The sequence below is a fragment of the Cetorhinus maximus genome, chromosome 13 (assembly GCF_964194155.1).
Source record: "Cetorhinus maximus chromosome 13, sCetMax3.hap1.1, whole genome shotgun sequence".
NCBI lineage: Eukaryota > Metazoa > Chordata > Chondrichthyes > Lamniformes > Cetorhinidae > Cetorhinus > Cetorhinus maximus.
In genome coordinates, this window is record NC_135891.1 from 38,013,263 (window position 1) to 38,032,947 (window position 19,685).

A 19,685-nucleotide genomic window follows, 5' to 3' on the forward strand; every position below is an offset into this window, starting at 1 on the left:
AATTGAAGTTACTTTCTTCAAATGCTGCTCTCATATCAGCTTATTTGAAGTTGGCATCAAACTGAGGGGTCTGTATCACTTCACTAGTGAAGAAACACTGTAATTTAGTAGTTGGACTCTGGAATGCACTGCCCAATAGTATGGTGGAGGCAGGGTCAATTGAGGCTTTCAAAAGGTAATTGGATCATTGGCTGAGAAGGAAAAAAATTTCAGGGCGACGGGGAAAAGCCAGGAGAGCGGCAATAGGTGAGTTGCTCCTTTGGAGAGCCAGCTCAGACACGACGGGCCGAATGGCCTCCTAAGCCCTTAACCATTTCGTGATCCTAATTTCAGATCACACATCGGGTTTACGCATGCTATGACGTCGTACCACATACAAAATTGATCTGAGAATAGAAACTACTGGGAATACTCAGCACGTCAGACAGCCTCTCTGGAAAGAGTTAAAGTTTCAGTCATGTCACCTTTCACAATCTGAAAATGGCTGCCGACTGGCTCTGCGCATGTGCGCCCCCAAACCCCGTGCGCTGGCGCTAGGGAGTATGGGTATTGTAGTTTTAATGCCTCGCCTCCTTTCACGGGGAAGCGTCAGAAAAACTACATCTCCCAGAAGGCAATGGGGCCGGTGTAGATCCGGTTTAATCAGTGGATGCTCCCGGATTAAGTGGAATTCGGGGTTTCCTTCACAATTTGGAGTGTGATCACAGATCAGAGGCGTTTAAATGGATGGTAACGTGTAAAGGTAAGAGCCCTTCCTAGTAAATGTTATTGGCAGCGAAAGGGTGACTCTTCAATCGAAAGTCAAAACTTTGGAGCATAGAAGAGGCTGTGAGGGATGTTGAAAGTTTTATATCATTGCTGCCATTAAATCCAGAGAGGATTGACATATGGCAGTTTAGGGTTAGGGGCTGTTTTATATTTCTAAATACTAAGAATTAAACCCTTATAAACTGTGACCTATTCCTTTGCTCTGGGATCTTTGACTTATGTAAAGACAAATGGTACATTATTTCGAGCTGTGGAATGTAATTTTATGTCCAATTAGATTCTTATTCGTGTTGTCAAGATTAAATGGATTCCTTAGCTTAAATGGGCATACAGTCTGAGGAATAATTAGGTCTGGGGTGATGTTAGCCAAATAATGCACCTTAACTTGAAATATAATTTGGGTTAAGGCATGCCAAATCAGGTGTGACTACATCATGTTGCTACGTTGTGTCTTGAGGCAGCCTTACCTAAAAAGCAGAACACAATAATCACAATGATACCTCTGTCCTGCAAACAATGCCAATTGACAGTGACTACACTTCATTGGTTGTAAAATGCTTTGAGATATCTGATGGGCATGAAAGTTGCTATACAAATGCAAGTCTTTTTCTTCGTAGATGATACTTGTAGTTTAACTCCGGGCTGCAGAATCTCCCTCTGTACAATTTCTTATCACTGTTCCTGTTGTGACTGTCACGTCTCATCAGCTGTATTCCCCTTTGATTCTTGGGATTTGCATGAACTTTATTGCATTTGCCTGGGTGGTTGTGGCCATTTTGCTGAAGCAACATTTTCGTCCTTGCACCAACACTTTATCAGCCAACGCATTATAATTTGGTCTTGGAGGCCTGTTCTCATAGCTACACTACGCTCAGTAAACAAAAAACCCTTTCCGGTCCAATCCATTACATTCCAAACTTCTTATTCCAACAGTGTCAGACTGATGCAGAAACCTACAAGTTATTGGGCAGTCTAAAAGAGTGTGGCGAGATGGGAAAGGCAATGGGAATTGGAGTGGTAGAGCCGGGTTGGGGGTTGGAGTGACACCCACAAATTAGAAAAAACAGCAATATTTTTAAATGTTATATATTTATAAAAGCTGGGAGCGATTAGCGAGATAGGAGGATGGCTGAAGTGAGGATCAGCTTTGAGGAGGGGTGGGGAATGAGAATATGATGGGAAACTGTGTGAGGGCCACAGTTAACTATATAGTGAGGGAGCAGCTACTGGGAGGGGAGGCAAGGCATACATTGGATGGTGAGGTGGAGGTGGGAGCGAGTGGGGAAGGTAACACACCTAGAACTAGACCAGTAAAGCCAGTGGGGAGAGAGGGCAACATTTGCTGCAAGCAATGGGGTGTGAATGAATGGTTCAGGTGGCTGTAGTGGAAGTCTATTTTTTAAATATAGGATTGTGGGGTGTAAGAGTGGGACAGTAAGAATATTTACACTTATTAAAAATGATACATGGCAAAACAAAAAAAACCAAAATTCAAATCAGTTGTTGGAAGTTTCATATAAATGGATTGACTTGCCGAATAGGCTGCAGTTCCGATCTCTGTAGTCAGCAATATCACTCCCATCTGCCAAATGTACATTACCAACCTCAGACAGCATACAAGGGGCATGTTGCTATTGTCAATGGACTAGTGATCCAGGTTTGAATCCCACCATGGCAGATGGTCGAATTTGAATTATAAGTCTAATGATGACCATGGAACCATTGTTAATTGTAGTAAAAACCCATCTGGTTCACTAAATCTGCCATCCTTACCTTGTCTGGCCTACATGTGACTCCAGATCCACAGCAATGTGGTTGACTGTTAAATGCCCTCTGAAATGGCCTAGCAAGCCACTCAGTTCTATCAAACCACTACAAAATATAAATGGAATGAAACGGACGGACCACCCAGCACGGACCTAGGCAGTGAAAACGACAACAGCAAACTCAGCCCTGTCGACCCTGCAAAGTCCTCCTTGCTAAATATCTGGGGGGTGGGGGGTTGTGCCAAACTTTGGAGAGCTGTCTCACAGACTCCGTCAAGCAACAACTTGACATAGTCAGACTCTCAGAATCCTATGTCCCAGACACCACAATCATCATCCCACAGATGGGACCAATCCAGCAGAGGTGGCAATACAGTGGTTTACAGTTGGGAGGGAGTCCTCAGGTCAAATGTGGGCAACAAAGCCTCCTGCTGATTACCACATACCGTCCCACATCAGCTGGTGAATCCGTACTCCTCCATGTTGAACACCACTTGGAGGAAGCACTGAGGGTGGCAAGGGCGCAGAATGTATTCTGGATGAAGGACTTCAGTGTCCATTGCCAAGAGTGACTCAGTTTGCAGCTGGTGGTGAGGGAACCAACAAGAGGGAAAAACATACTTAATCTCATCCTCACCAACCTGGCTGCTGCAGGTGCATTTGTCCATGATAGTATTGGCAGGAGTGATCACCGCACAGTCTTTGTGGAGACAAAGCCCCATTTTTCCATTGAAGATAACCCCCCCAGCGTGTTGTGTGGCACTGCCGCCGCGCTAAATGGGATAGATTTCAAACAGATCTAGCAACTGAAGACTGGGTAACCATGAGACGCTGTGGGCCATCAGCAGTAGCAGAATTGTGCACAATCACAATCTGTAACCTCATGGCCCGGCATATCCCCCACTCTACCATTGCCACCAACTCTGGTTCAATGAAGAGTGCAGGAGGACATGCCAGGAGCAGCATCTGGTGGTGGACGATTAAACAACTAACTGGAGGAGGAGGCTCCACAAATATCCCCATCCTCAATGATGGGGGAGCCGAGTACATCGGTGCAAAACATGAGGCTGGAGCATTTGTAACAAGCTTCTGCCAGAAGTGCCAAGTGGATGATCCATCTCAGCCTCCTCCGGAAGTCCCCAGCATCACAGATGCCAGTCTTCAGCCAATTCGATTCACTCCATAAGATATCAAGGAACAACTGAAAGCACTGGATACTGCAAAGGCTATGGGCTCTGACAATATTCCGGCAATAGTACTAAAGACTTGTGCTCCAGAACTTCAGCACCTCTAGCCAAGCTGTTCCAGTACAGCTACAACACTGGCATCTACCCGGCAATGTGGAAAGTTGCCCAGGTATGCCCTGTACACAAAAAACAGGACAAATCCAACCCGACCCAATTACCACCCCATCGGTCTACTCTCGGTCATCCATAAAGTGATGGAAGGGCTCATCAACAGTGTTATCAAGGGCCGCTTGCTTAGCAACAATCTGCATACTGACACTCAGTTTGGGTTCCGCCAGGGCCACTCAGCTCCTGCCCTCATTACAACCTTGGTCTAAACATGGACAAAAGGGCTGAACTCCAGAGGTGAGGTGTGAGTGACTGTCCTTGATCTCAATGCAGCATTTGAGTGTGGCATCCAGAAGCAAAACTGGAGTCAATGGGAATCAGGGAGAAAACTCTCCGCTGGTTGGAGTCACCCATCACATAGGAAGATGGTTGTGGTTGTTGGAGGTCAATCATCTCAGTTCCAAGACATCACTGCAGGAGTTGCTCAGATTAGTGTTCTAGGCCCAACCATCTTCAACTGCTTCATCAATCACCATCCTTCCATTATAAGGTGTGCCATCTACAAGATGTACTGCAGGAACTCACCATGGCTCCTGAGACAGCACCTTCCAAACCCACGACCGCTACCATCTGGAAGGACAAGGGCAGCAGGCACATCGGAACATCACCACCTGGAAGTTTCCCACCGAGCCGCTCACCAGCCTAACTTGGAAATATATCATCGTTCTTTCGCTGTCTCTGGGTCAACATCCTGGAACTCCCTCCTAACAGCACTGTACGTGTACCTACACCACATGGACTGCAGCGGTTCAAAAAGACAGCTCACCACCATCTTCTCAAGAGCAATTAGGGTTGGGCAATAAATGCTGGCCTAGCCAGCGTTGTCCACCTTCCATGAAAAATACTTAGACTGGTAGCTACAATGTAGTTGCACCCTTGGTTGTGGTATTCCTGGATTTATGACAATTTCCTTTGTGATGGACCCAAGAAGAAAATAAACTAAAACTTACCTTTCAAAACAGCGATCAGGCCCTCAGTGGCTGAGAACTACAGTTCCCAGTGGTTTCTGTGCAAGCGCCAGCTCTGGAAATGCTGCACATGTGCAGTTGGTCTATTTTCTCATCAAGCCTTGAGCACGTGCATAGTTTGTTGCTTTTGTTTTTCCTGCTGGAAACTGTTCCTGTGCATCTGCTCAGAAGAGAAACAAGAAAGCGAAACAGCAAGAAAAGAGGGTCAGGTGACCTAGAAGAGCACACCATTTGGAAGAAAGTGCTAGAATAAATTGGGTACAGGGGAAAGAATGGAGCAGATCCCAAAACAAAGAAGTCATCCCAAACCTGGGAGTGGGGCATAAATGTAAGCAGGAAGTCAGTCAGGTTACGGGACAAGGACAGGAATTTGAAATAGATCATATTAAGTGAAGTTGAGTGAGGAGAACCTCTTCTCCTGAAAGGCTCTGAATTAAAAAGACGGAGCTGTGGGGAGCAGTCTTGGAACGAGGTGGTCTTGCTAGAAGCCAGAAGATCTGAGGAGACAGCTGATGGTTGGTGACTCCTTACTACAGGTTTTTGGAACAGTGGTGTTCATGGGAGTGTGTGTGTGGAAGGTGCAGCTTGAGTGCAATTCCCTTTGTGATGAACCCAAGAAGAAAATAAACTAAAACTTCGCTTTCTCACATACCTTATTGCACATAGTGATCCAGGGAAAAGGAACCTTGGAGAGCGAGATTGAAATCCTGGAGGTGGATCCTTGTTGGAGATATCCGTGCGAAAGCTTCGTTTGGAAGAGAATTCCAGGGCGAGTTCTTCGAACGTGGAGATTGGAAGCTGTCGTGAGAGAGACAGCGTTTCAGTGAGACCATTGGCTCACGGTGTGACTAGCATATGAGATGAGAAATACGAAGAAACATGGATTTGGAGTATGGTGTGTCCGACCACAGTTTGCCTATTAGTTTACATGGACTCTATACTTACTGTGAACACTAGAATATAAGGTAGATTTTGTAACTTGTGTTATCTTTACGAATTTGTATGGTTTTTTTTGTAAAGATATAGTTGGGGTAAAGGAATTGTGTAATATAGTCGTCTTTTCTTGCTTAAAAAATGTTTTATTCTTTTCTTAAAAGTTCTTCAGACTCCTGTGACTCTGTTCAGTAGACACACTCCACATTTCTAAACAAAAAAAAGGCTAGGATCGAACAAGCCGGATTCCACCCTGGGATCTGACTTGTCCAGTAGTAACATCAGCTGGGACCGTAACAAATTGTTGGCTCATCTTGTGGGATTAGAAATCCTTGAATTTTCGTGGGACCTGTGAACCGTTATAGAAACGAGCATGTGGAGGTACTGAGCATAGAAACTGGATTTGCTGAGAGATGTATTACGCTGTTTGGAATTCAAAATGGCTTTGACTATTGCTAAGACTCTTCTGGAGTAGAAGATGTAACAGTGGATTATTTGAAATCCTTGACTAAGGCTAAACTGAGAGAGTTAGCAGATAAAGTGAAGGTAGAGATAAGAGCAGAATTTCATATGGATGATCTGATTAAAGTACTTACCCAACGTTTAAAATTAAAAGAGGAGGCATCTGAAATTGGTGTGTCACAGCTAGAGGTAGCCAAAATTCAGTTGCAAATGAAGCAGCTTGAGATAGAAAGAGATAGAGAAAGGCAGAAGTTTGAACTTGGAAAAGCAAACAGAACTGAAAAAAATTGAATTGGAGGAAAAAAGGGAAAGAGAAATGAAAAAACTTGAATTGGAAAGAAAGGAAAGGGAAAAAGAGCAAAAGAAATGGAAATGAAAAAAAAAACTCGAATTGGAAAAGGAAAAAGAAATGGAAATGTGAAAGCTTGAGTTTCAAAGAGGTAAAGAAATCAGACAACATGCCTTGGCTAGGGAAAAACTTTAAATAAAGCAAGAAAGAAGCAATGATGATTCTGATTCCTTTGAGGAATTTGATTTAACTAAAAACCCGCATTAAGTGTCTAAATTTTCAGAGGATGGAGTTGAAAGATATTTCACCTCATTTGAAAAGATAGCTATGAAGCTGAATTGGCCAAAAGACGCTTGGACCTTAATGTTCTCTCAGGTGTAGCTATGAATATGTACACTAGTTTGTCAGAAGAACAATCTGCAGCCTACAAAGTGGTTAAAAAGGCAATATTAAATGCTTCTGAGCTTGTACCTGAAGCTTATCAATTAAAGTTTAGGACCATAAGAAAGAAACCTAATCAGACATTTGTAGAATTTGCAAGAGAAAAAGAAATGCTGTGATTTTGATCACCTGAAGTTAGAGAAAAGTTTTGAAAATATGAGGGAAATTATGATTGTGGGGGAAGAATACGGAAGTAACATTCCAGTACCCATTAAAACTTATTTAGATGACCGTCAAGTATCAAAGATCCGAGAAGCAGTCATTTTGGCTGATACCTATGATATATCTCTCAGACAGTTACATGTGGGAAAATGGTCATGTGGGAATCAACAAGGAAGCTGGAGGAATAGAAAATCTGGTGATGGAAAAGGGACTAGTTCTAGAGAACAAACAGAAGGATTCCAAAATAATAAAGGAGATAGGCTGGAGGAACCCAAAAGTGATGTCAAGAAAATGGTATCCTTCCATTGTAATAAACCTGGACATACTAAAGCTAATTACTGGAAATTAAACAGGACAGATCCTTGTATATTTGATGTAAATACATTGTTGCTGCTAGAGTAAAATCTGTATGAGTAAGAAAGATGGAGTGATAAGAGGGGATGGTGATGGAAAATGAAAATGCCTCCTAAAGATGCTTTTTTGTTTTTTTCTGCAGGGAGGTGTTAAAGCTATCTATAGTTCCTCAGTAATTTATATTTGTATTTGTGGGTATCAGGAATGAGAGAGAGATTTTAGTTTTATTTATGGTTTCTAATTTAAGAAAGGTGAAACCTGGATTTTGATTTCAGTTTTAGAGTTTTCTGAGAGATGGAGCTGGGAAGTCTCTAGGCCCTGTTTGCATACGTGCATTTTTAATGGGGTTTTACGACTCTTGAAGTGAAGAGCTGGGTTACTAAGGGTGGTTAGTAACATAGGGAAGTTAAACAAACACATAAGGTAGAAAAAAAAAATCTGTGCTGTTGCCTAGAAATGGGTCCAGAGAGAGAGAGACCCACAGAGACAGGCAGGAACAGAAAATAGTTTTTCAGTCAGTTGGTATGAATATACAGAGTGAAGACAGAAAAGCCTAAAATTCTCTCTCCTTAGCTGGAAATGCTGCCAGACTGCTAATGAACTCATATGTATTGCTTTAAAGTTAAAGCAATAGTGAATTTAGGGTAAGTTTTCTGAATATCTCAAGGGAGATGCCAATTGTGGAAGAGAAATTTCTTTACAACTGAACCAGCTCTACCTTTGGTGTGGAAATAGTGATGCAGCTTCACTGGACTGTTGGGTCTGGTAAAGATCATTGCTGGGGTAAAAGGGAAAGAACGAGCTTGAACCAGTTGTTCTCTTGGTGTCTGTATTAAAAATCTTTGCAACTTGATTGTTATCTGGTGTAATATAGTTAATGTTTCTTGTTTAATAAATGTTTTAACTTTTTGTTAAAAAGTTAACAACAGACTCCTGTGAATCGGTTCAGTAAATACCCTCCGCGGTTAAAAAATAAATAAAAATGATGATCTATCAAGCCAGCGTCCATTCTGGGATCTGCCTTGTCCAGTAATAACACCAGCTGGGATCATAACACCTTATTCTTGTTAAAGCTATTGTGTATTATTAGCAATGCCAGCAAAGGTATTTTTCACTGAAAGCACTTGTGCCACTTTATTCATATAAAAGCACCGCTGTAATAGTCCAAGTTTGTCTGCAACATTGCTGTAGGACTGGGGGTATAACTTTGACATATTTATTTGTAACGGAAATATTTGAAAGATGGACTTGTTTTGTTTTGTAGGATGTACACACTACTGTCTGGCCTGTGGAAGTACATGTTCCAGAAGGATGAGTATTGCATTCTGATCTTGGGATTGGACAATGCAGGCAAAACTGTGAGATGATATTTGTGGCATTTGGCTTGCCTTCATAATAGACTTTGAGTTTGTTTTTGTAACATAAAAATTTAGACAGCGTTTGTAAACTAATGAAAAAAAGCTTTAAATCGGTATATAATTATATTTACATATTGTCTTTTGTTTAGAGTAATGTGGGAGTTGGCAATGTAAATTGGTAGAAATCAGATACCACCTTATCCTGATGTTTTTTGCACTAAAAATTATGTATTATTTCAAATTAATTAACATAAATGCAGCAAAGTGGGAAAGCAGTGCTTAAAAATTGAGTTAGATAATTCAAATGAACAAGTGACCTTGAATTAAGAGGAATGAACTGTATATTGTTTCTGGCCATTAGAGTGTAGTAAAGGCTAAAGAATGATAAAGAATTATCCTATGGATTCAGGGTGTGTTCATTATGGGCACAATTTGGGAATGACGTCATCTTTTTTCTGAGTTGTGTGAATCTTTACATCTATAATGTAAACAAAAGTAGAACCAAGAGATTAAAATATTGCTGCATGTTTAAAAATATTTTGTAGATCACTGCTGTTCTAAAGCTGTCAAATGTATCAAACATTCGTACATAGTTATGAGGAAAAAATTATGTGGAAAAGGAAGTGTTTTTTTTGCTCTGGACTTCGAGTTTCATTGTGATGTAATTTTATTTTTATTTTTTGTTGCTTAACCAACATGTGCAGACCTTCTTGGAGCAGACAAAAACCAAATTCAACCGAAACTACAAAGGAATGAATTTATCAAAGATCACTACTACAGTTGGCTTAAACAGTAAGGTTGCAGCCTAATTTTGTGTGTGTGTGTGGTCTTTTTCCAGAGAGTATCTACATGTTGGCATTAATGCATTGTGACTATGTATTAGAGCTTTACAGCATATGGTAAGGAATTTTGGCTGGACAAAGGTCAAGAAGCTGTGCATCACACATTGTTTTTTTCCCCCCAAATGCAAATCATGTATTGCAGGAGTGAAATAATAAGAATATTCTAAAAGCTAGTCAAACTCAGATTGTAAAACAGTTAAGTCCTTAGCATTTAGCAGTGATCAGTTTAGGTACAAATATCTGTACATCAAGATATCTCAGAGATCAATCTGGAGCACTCTTGAACAATAAATACTGAGAGCACAGCATGCATGAGGAAAGCTATAGGAAAGTGAAGGAAAAACTTGGAAGAAAAGTAGAGAACTTGAGTGTTTCTGAAAAAAGAGACATGCCATCGAAGCTTTTTGTCTTGCATTTATCAGGATAGCTTGCAAGAAATTGTCGACAGCAACGGGGAAATAACATGTCTCTTCTTTCAGCGGTAAAAAGTGTAGAGTGGAGTCATCACAAGGAAAAAGTAAGACAACTGCTATCAAAACCCTTGTACTACTGCAGAAGGGAAGGGTAGGACAAAACCACACAGCAAACGAAGAAACACAAAGAATGGGAAGTTTGTGGAAGGAAGTAAAAACAAGGGGTTAGGCTGGGGGTGTGGAATCTCCATCCTTGACCAGGGAATAACCAAAAGGGAATCAAACCTACATCGAACCATGTTATTGATCCCTCCCCTCCTGCACCTTATTTTCCCTCTGAGGCATATAAAGGCAATAAAAGAAAGGGAACCATGTCCTGAAGTTGAGGTGGGGAATGTATGTGATTCTAGTCATAAACTATCTTCCATAATGTCTCAAACCAGGTGGAATGTTAACCTATACCAATCTGACTTTGAAAGGCTGAAATGTAGTCATACGGGTTCTCATTTTTTTAAAAATTCAGTCACGGGATGTGGGCATTGCTGGCCAGGCCAGCATTGCCCATCCCTAGTTGCCCTTGAGAAGCTAGTGGTGAACTGCCTCTTAAACCGCTGCAGCCCATGTGGAGTAGGTCAGTGCATGCATGCAATCAAATAGAAATTCTGAGATTTGTCGATATTTGCCTCCATTTCTCATCTGAAATGTTTTCATAATTATTAATGCAAGATTACTCCACTAGATTTATAATAGCAATGTGCAATAAAGCTGAAATAAAAACAGAAAAACTGCTGGAAATGCTCAACAGGTCAGGCAGCATATGTGGAGAGAGAGAAACAAGAGTTAATGTTTCAGGCCATGACCTTTCATCAGAACTGGGAAAAGTTAGAAAAGTAATAGCTTTTACGTAGTGAAAAGGGGAGGGTAGATAAGGGACAACAGGGAAGGTCTGTGATAGGGTGGAAGACGGGAGACATTAAATAACGAAAGAGTTGATGGTGCACAGCCAAAGAGGGTAGTAATGGGGTAAGTAAATAAACAAAAGATGGATCCAGAGGAGGTACGAAGGGCAGAATATTGAAAAGCTGCTATCCAAAAACCAAAAGAAGAAAAACAAGGTTAAGCCTGACGCATGCAAAGGAAAGGAAACAAAATGGAGAAACAATGAATAGGGAGGCTGGTGGGTTGGAAGGTGAGGACAGGGGGAACCTCTTATGGTGCTGCGAAGGAAGGGAAGCAGTGATAGCAGAAATGCAGGTAATGATTCAGACACGTTCAAGTGCCCTGTGCATATTTATGTTTATTTTGAACTTGGTAAGTGACCAATGCAGTCCAAAAATAGATGAAAGATGTTCTGGTTTGATATGTTGGCAGTGTGATTATGCCTGACAGTTGGCAGTGTATTATGTCATCTATAAACTGTTGTCCTTCCTGCTAATAATTACTGCTGTTTACAAAGGTGCAGTAGTCAACCACAATGGTGTTCATTTTTTTTAGTACTCCCTGGTTCATACTAGCTTACTAAACAGTCAAAACTTAATTTTGTTTTTTTTTAAGTTGGCACCATTGATGTTGGATCAGCACGTCTAATGTTCTGGGATCTTGGAGGACAGGAAGAACTCCAATCATTATGGGACAAGGTATTGTTGGCTAAAACTTTGTCGATAAATGTTCTGCTTGAATCGGAAAACCGATAAACTGATTAGAAAGTAGCTAGTATTCAACTGCTGTACCTCAATGTATTTTATAAGGGAAATAGTCACTCACATCAGGCACCTAGTATTCCACTTGAGCGACAATTCTTTGTAAAAGCCTAGGTGTTGCCGATTCCAACAGTGGAAGTCATCACAAAATAAAAGCAAAATACTGTGAATGCTCAAGATCTGAAATAAAAACAGAAAGTGCTGGAGAAACTCAGCAGGCCTGGCAGCATCTGTGAAGAGAGAAACTGGTTCCAAAGAAGAGTCATATTGGACTCGAAACGTTAACTCTGTTTCTCTCTCCACAGATGCTGCCAGACCTGCTGAGGTCATCACAAACTTGACCATGTTCTTGTCCAACACTCATGCGTACAAGTTCTAGCAGGGGTTACTGGAATCCTCAGGAACAGGAATTGTGTTTGAATTCTTTTCACTCACTAGCTGGGAGCCAATTGTAACGTCCTTACGGCTGCCCTCACTGAGATCTGCTAATTCAGTACTGAATGTTCTATACAGGTTAGTGTTACACCATATGATGCCCTTAGCCTCAAAGCAATTGAGGAGGGAAGCATGCGTGGAAAAATTTAATACTATGATTCTGCCATCGGTAATGGGTCAGTTTAAAAACAATTGTTACATACTTTCTTCCACATTAGAACCACCATTTTGAATTTTAATGACTGCCGTTTCTCTTAAATCTGTTTTTTAAAAAAGATCAAGCACTGGGTTTATTTCTAGAAGGATAGAATTAAAAAAGAGAAAAATTATGTTAAATTTATATCGAACTTTGGTTTCATCACATTTGATGTACTATGCACAGTTCTGGTCTCCATACTATACATAGCATATAAATGCACTTGAGAAGGTGCAAAAAGGATTTGCAAGGATGATATCAGAACTAAGGATATACTTATCAGGAAAGATTAAGCAGGCATAGGCTCTTTTCGCCAAAAAAGAAGATGGCTGAGGGCTATGCTGATAGAGATCTTTAAAATAAAGGATAGGATGGATTTAGAAATGTTTTTACTTGTGGGGATATCCAAAACTAGATGTCATAGATATAAAATAATTAATAAACACAAACAGGCATTCAGGAGGAATCTCTTTATTGAGATTGGTTGGAATGTGGAATTTGCTACATCATGAAGTAGTTGAGGCAGATACCATATATGCATTTAAGGGGAGTTAGGCAAGCACATGAGGGAGAAAGGAATAGAAGGATATCTAATAAGATTAGATAAGGAGGATGGGAGGAAGTTTGTGTGGAGCATAAATGTTGTTATAGATCAGTTGGGTCAAATGGCCTGTAGACTATGTAATTCACTGCAATACAAAACATTTCATTTTGTCTTTCTACAAAACCATGGTTAGGTTTCATTAGGAATATTATGTTCATTTCTAGTCTTGCATGGGTGATATTGAGGCTTTGGAAAGGGTGCATCGCTGGACAAGATTAATTCCCTGTTTAAAGCATCTTGGTTACATAGGATCATAGGAAATAGGAGCAGGAGTAGACCATTCGGCCAATTGAGCCTGCACTGCCATTCAAACAGATCATGGCTGCTCATCTACCTCTTACACCAGTTTTCCCACTATCCCCATATCTCTTGATGTCATTAGTATCCAAAATTCTATCGATTTCTGTCTTGAACATGCCCAATGACTGAGCTTCCACAGCCCTCTGTGGTAGAGAATTCCAAAGATGTATCACTCTCTGAGTGAAGAAATTCCTCCTCATCTCAGTCTTAAATGTCTGCCCCTTATTCTGAAACTGTGTGTCCTGGTTCTAGACTCACTAGCCAGGGGAATCGTCCTATCCACATCTACCCTGTCACGCCCTGTCAGAAATTTGTAAGTTTCAATGAGATCCCCTCTCATTCTTCGAAACTTACAGGCCCAGTTTCCTCAATCTCTCCTCCTAAGACAATCCTGCCATCCCAGGGATTAGTCTGGTGAACCTCTGTTGCACTCCCCTCTATGGCAAATACATCCTTCCTTAGATAAGGAGACTAAAACTGTACACAATACTCCAGATGCGGCCTCACCAAAGCTCTATTCAGTTGCAGCAAGATACTTTTACTCCTTGCGATGAAAGCCAACACCCCAATTCCCTTCCTAATTGCTTGCTGCACCTGCATGCTAGTTTTCACTTACTCATGAACAAGGACACCCAGGTCCCTTTGGACATCAACGCTTCCCAACATTTCACTATTTAAGAAATGCTCTGCTTTTGTTTTAGTTACTAAAGTGGATAACTTCACACTTATTCATATTCCATCTGCCATGTTCTTGTCCAATCACTTAGCCTGTCCAGATCCTCTTGAAGCCTCCTTGCATCCTCCTCACAACTCACATTCCCACCTAGTTTTGTCTCATCAGGAAATTTGGGAATATTGCATTTGGTCCCCACATCCAAATCTTTATATAGATTGTGACCAGCTGTGGCCCAAGCACTGATCCTTGTGGTGCCCCACCAGTAACAGCCTGCCGTCCCGAGAATGATCTGTTTATTCCTAGTCTATGTTTTCTGTCTGTTAACCAATTCTCAATCCATAGCAGTATATTACCCCCAATCCCTTGTGCTCTAATTTTGTTCATTAAGGTGGGACCTTATCGAAAGCCTTCAAAAAACCCAAATACACCCCATCCACTGGCTCTCCTTTATCTATGTTATAAGTAACACCCTCAAATAGCTCCAACAGGTTTGTCAAACATGATTTCCCTTTCATGCATCTATGTTGACTCTGCCCAATCATATTATTTTCCAAATGTCCTGTTATCACATCCTTTATAATAGATTCTAACATTTTCTCTACTACAGACGTCAATCTAACAGGTCTGTAGTTCTCAGTTTTCTCTCACGCGCTTCTTAAATAGTGGGGTTACATTTGCTACTTTCCAGTCTGCAGGGACCTTTCCAGAATCTATAGAATTTTTAAAGATAACCACCAATGCCTCCACTATCTCTGTGGCCATCCCCTTCAACATTCTGGGTTGCAGCTCATCTGGACCAAGGGATTTATCAACCTTTAATCCAACTAATTTTTTGAGTACTACCACTTTATTAATGCTAATTTCTTTCAGTTCCCCATTTTCACTAGGCCCTTGGTTCCCTAGTATTTCTGGGAGATTTTCTGTATCTTCCTCCATGAAGACTGACACAAAGTAATTATTTAGTTTATCCGCCACTTCCCTATTCTCCATTATAAACTCTCCTATCTCCTCCTGTAATAGACCCACATTTGTCCTTACTAATCTTTTCCTTTTCACATACCTAAAGAAGCTGTTAAAGCCTGCCTTTATGTTTCTTGTTAACTTGCATTCATGTTCTCTTTTCCCTTTATCAGTTTCTTGGTCATTCTTTGCTGGATTCTGAATTGCTCCCAATCCTCAGGCTTACCACTTTTTCTGGCAACTGCCTTTGATTTAATGCAGTCTTTACCTCCTTTTGTTAGCCACGGTTGATTCACTTTTCCTGTTGGGCTTTTGTATCTTGGAGGAATGTATATTTGTTGTAGACCATTCTGTCAAACCTTTTTAATGCATTTTCCCAATTCCCCCATAGCCACCTTGTCCCTCATATCTTCATAATTTCCTTTGTTCAGATTTAGACCCCTAGTTTCAGAATGAACTATATCACTTTCAAACTTAATGTAAAACTCTATCATATTGTGGTCACTATTTCCTAATGGCTCCTTTGCAGCAAGGTTATTAATTCGCCATCATTAAATAATACTAAATCTAAAATAGCCCGATCCCTATTTGTCCCCTCAACCTACTGTTCCAGTAACCCATCTCGTACACACTCCGCAAGTGCCAGGAAATCATCCTCCACAGCATTAGTGCTAATAGGTTTACTCAGTCTATGATTAAATTGAAGTTACCCAGATAGGCTCAATAAGCTGGGTCTCTATACTTCAGTAAAATGTATACATCGGAGTTAAAAGCAAAATACTGCGGATGCTGGAAATCTGAAACAAAAACAGAAAATGCTGGAAAAACTCAGCAGGCCTAACAGCATCTGTGGGGAGAGAAAAACAAAGTTAACTTTAGGGTCTGTATGACCCTTCTTCAGAGCTGAAGAGAAGTGGAAATGTGATGAAATTTATACTGTTTAAGGGGGGTGGGGCAAGGGGAGCTGGATAGAAGGCCAGCGATAGGTGAGGACAAAGGAGGGATAGACAAAGATGTCATGAATTAAAGGACAAAGGAAATGTTAATGGTGGTGGTTAGTGCTAAAAAAAGGTGCTAATAATGGCATAAAGGTAAGAAAGCAGAATGTGATTATAGCAGAACAAGGGTAGCATTGTGTGAAAGAACAACATGGAACAAGTGACAGATGGCCCTGTAGGGGATGGGGTGAGGGAGGGAGCGGTGGAGGGGAAAAAAAGGATAGAAATGGGATAAGAGGGGATAAAACTACGGATAAATGAATAAAAATAAAATAAGTGGATAAAAAATGAAAATGAAGGTAGAAGAAAGGGGATTAAAAAAGGGGGTGAGGATGGAGGAGAGAGTTCTTGGTCTGAAGTTGTTGAATTCAATGTTAAGTCCAGAAGGCTGTAAGGTGCCTAATCGGAAGATGAGGTGCTGTCCCTCCAGTTTGCATTGGGCTTCACTGGAACATTGCAGCAGGCCAAGGACAGACATGTGGGCATGAGAGCAGGATGGTGTGTTGAAATGGCAAGCGACAGGAAGGTCTGGGTCATGCTTGCGGACAGACTGGAGGTGTTGCACAAAGCGGTCACCCAGTTTGCGTTTGATCTCCTCAATGTACAGGAGACCACATTGGGAGCAGCAGATGCAGGAGACCAAATTGAAGGAGGTGCAAGTGAAGCGCTGCTTCACCTGAAAGGAGTGCTTGGGCCCTTGGACGGTGAGGAGGGAGGAGGTAAAGGGACAGATGTTGCGCCTTCTGCGATTGCGTGGGAAGGGGATGAGGTGTTGGGGGTGATGGAGATGGGTGATGGACCAGGGCGTCCTGGAGGGAACAGTCCCTATGGAATGCTGAGTTTTTCCAGCAATTTTTTTTTTGTTTCAGATTTCCAGCATCCGTAGTATTTTGCTTTTAGTGAAAAATTATAGTTTATCTAATTTACCAGCTTTATATTAAAAATGGGCTCCAGATACCAAAGGTAGACGACACTGGTTGACGACACAGTAAATATAGCAATGCAGGACCAATTGGAAACTGTAGGGTGCCACATAACATAACAGCCCAAGTGCTACCATTGTAGCATACCAGGGTTAACACAAATAAATAGATAAAAACAAAAAACTGCGGATGCTGGAAATCCAAAACAAAAACAGAAATACCTGGAAAATCTCAGCAGGTCTGGCAGCATCGGCTGCTGAGTTTTTCCAGGTATTTCTGTTTTTGTTTTTAACACAAATAAACTTGGTTGAGTTTGCATGCAGTTGCAGGCTTTGAACACCAGGAGTCACTCGTTCTACTCCACAGAAAATCAATGAAGGGTGCATTTTCATGCAATTTGTTGTATTCTGCACCTTTTCAATGTTAAATGTATCACACAGGGTAACTACTATTTTATAGTGAAAATACATCACACTGTGTGTATCTGACCAAAATCTAAGTTGAATTTTGAAAGAAATCCAATCCTTTGTAAGAGAAACTGATGAGAAAAGAGGGCAGGAGGGAGGAAAGGAGAGAAACAGTGATGAGTAGATCTCCGATGATTCATCAGTTCTTGGAAGGATGGAGTTGGAGGGAGTGTATGGAAGGTTAAGGATGACTGACTCAGTGATATTGGAGCAAAGTGGAGAGAGTATACAGAAATTGATTGGACAGTTCAAAAGAGAATATGTGATGGTAGTAAAAGAGTGGTCGAAGGAGAATGTGAATGGGTTGGAGACACAATGGGAGTAATGAGGTGGGGAGAAGCAGAGAGATTGGGGAAGGGGATGAGAATGGAACTATTAAGAATCCCACTTCCACAATTAACTTTAGCTTGAATATATACCTGTATCTGTTGGTGACTCCTTTCTCCACCATGCCACCCACCACCTCCAATCTGAGGACAGAAGCAAAGAAGAAAACTGGGAGAGAAGCAAAAGCGGGGAAATAGAGAAACAGCAATATGAAGATGGCAGGGACATTTAAGAGAGACCATAATCTCTGATTTTGTGTATGCAATGTAGTGGGAGATTGACTAAAGTTTGGTACATAGTGCATGCATTTCATTTAAAACATTTACTACAGGTTCCTCCTGTAGATTGGTACTGTGATAAGTATTTTCAGTGTTAAAAGGTGCCACACTGACTCTCAATAATTGCTGTTCAAGTGAATTTTCTTGAGATTGCAATCTGACCAAGGGATTCTCACAAGTCACTCAAAATATTTTAAGGTACCATTAGCCCCACAACCCTCCATGTCTGCATTCCACCAATTTCGGCCTCTTGAGCATTTTAATCTGTGCCATTGCTGTGCTTTCTGCTTCCAAGGCCCTAAGTTCTGAAATTCATTCCCTAAACCTCTTCCCCCTCTCCTGTTAAGGTGCTCCTTAAAACCTACTGCTTTGACCAAGTTTTTTGGTCATCTACACGAATATTACTTTACGTGGCTTGGTATCAAATTTTGTTTCATAACGCTCCTGTGCAGCATCTTGGGACATTTCATCTGATGTCCTGATAACAAAAGGGACAGAATTTTAGCTCATTAGCTTTCTTGAAAATACTATCTACAAATCCATTGCTAAAGTTGATGTAAATATGAGAAGAGTAGTCTCTTTAAAGTTCCACAGCTATATGTTAACCATATTTCCAAGTTCAAACCTCATGACCTGAGTTATTTGATTTCAACCCTGGCATCATGCAAGGATGCTTCATTAGTGTGTAATCCTTGGTTAAAATATACAGGAGAATGAACAACTAGTGTTCTCACTTCTATTGCTATCCTATGATCACTGTTGGAAAATGCATGGATGGATTTTGGCCAAATGCAGCATTAGACATCTTTTATGCCCTTTATGTAAAAGTATCATTAAATATTCAGTGACAAGAATCATTAAATATACGCTGTCCCAGCTTGAACATGATCACTGTACAACTTCATAATAAAATAAATTTGAACTGTACCTTTAAATTTAATCTGTGATTGATAGATTTTTGTTAGCAAATGGTAGTAAGTGATATAGCACAAAAGATATTATGGAGTTAGGTCACAGATCAGCCATGATTTAATTGAATGGCGACAAAACAAGCTGATGAGACTATAAGACTTACTGCTGTTAGTATGCTCTCATATACTTCCACCCATGTTTAAGCCAAGGGAATTACACATAATGTGTAGCACAGAAACAGACCATTCAACTTAACAGCTCTATGCTGATCTTAATGCACCAGATTAGCCTCTTTCCACTCTACTTCATCTAACTCTGCCAGCATATCAGCATATTCTTATATTCCTTTCTCTCTCATTTGTCTAGCTTCCCCCTAAACACACCTATGCCATTTGCCTCAACTACTATTTGCGGTAGTGAGTTCCACATTCTAACCACTCTCTGGCTTAAGAGGTTTCTGTTGAATTGCCTGTTACATTTATTGATGACTTACATCTATGACCACTAGTTTTGGAATCTCACATGTGGAATCATCTTGTCTGTTATAACCAATCTGTATAGTGTTAAAGACTTCTATCCAGTAACCCTTCAGCATCCTAAATTCTTAAGTAAAGAGACCCAGCCTGTTCAATTTTTCCTGATACTAGAACTGAGTGGTTATATCTATTATCCTTGAAAATCATTTTTTGTATTTCCTCCAGTGCCTCTGTATTCTTTTTAAATGAAGACCAGACTCTATGCAGCAGTCTGTATAGTTTAACCAAGATCCTATACAAGTTTAACATAATTTCTCTGCTT

The 19,685-nt window shown here is 40.8% G+C and overlaps 1 protein-coding gene across 1 annotated transcript in view; it reads left to right on the plus strand.

The window, feature by feature from the left end:
* The first annotated feature begins 612 nt into the window (after positions 1 to 612).
* arfrp1 (ADP-ribosylation factor related protein 1) overlaps positions 613 to 19,685 on the plus strand; it is a 31,190-nt gene continuing 12,117 nt past the window's right edge. The window contains exons 1-4 of the mRNA XM_078555289.1: positions 613 to 742; positions 8,763 to 8,856; positions 9,561 to 9,648; positions 11,666 to 11,748. Coding sequence (XP_078411415.1) covers positions 8,764 to 8,856; positions 9,561 to 9,648; positions 11,666 to 11,748 — 264 coding nt within the window. The 5' untranslated portion in view covers positions 613 to 742; position 8,763. The remainder of the gene's footprint in view (positions 743 to 8,762; positions 8,857 to 9,560; positions 9,649 to 11,665; positions 11,749 to 19,685) is intronic.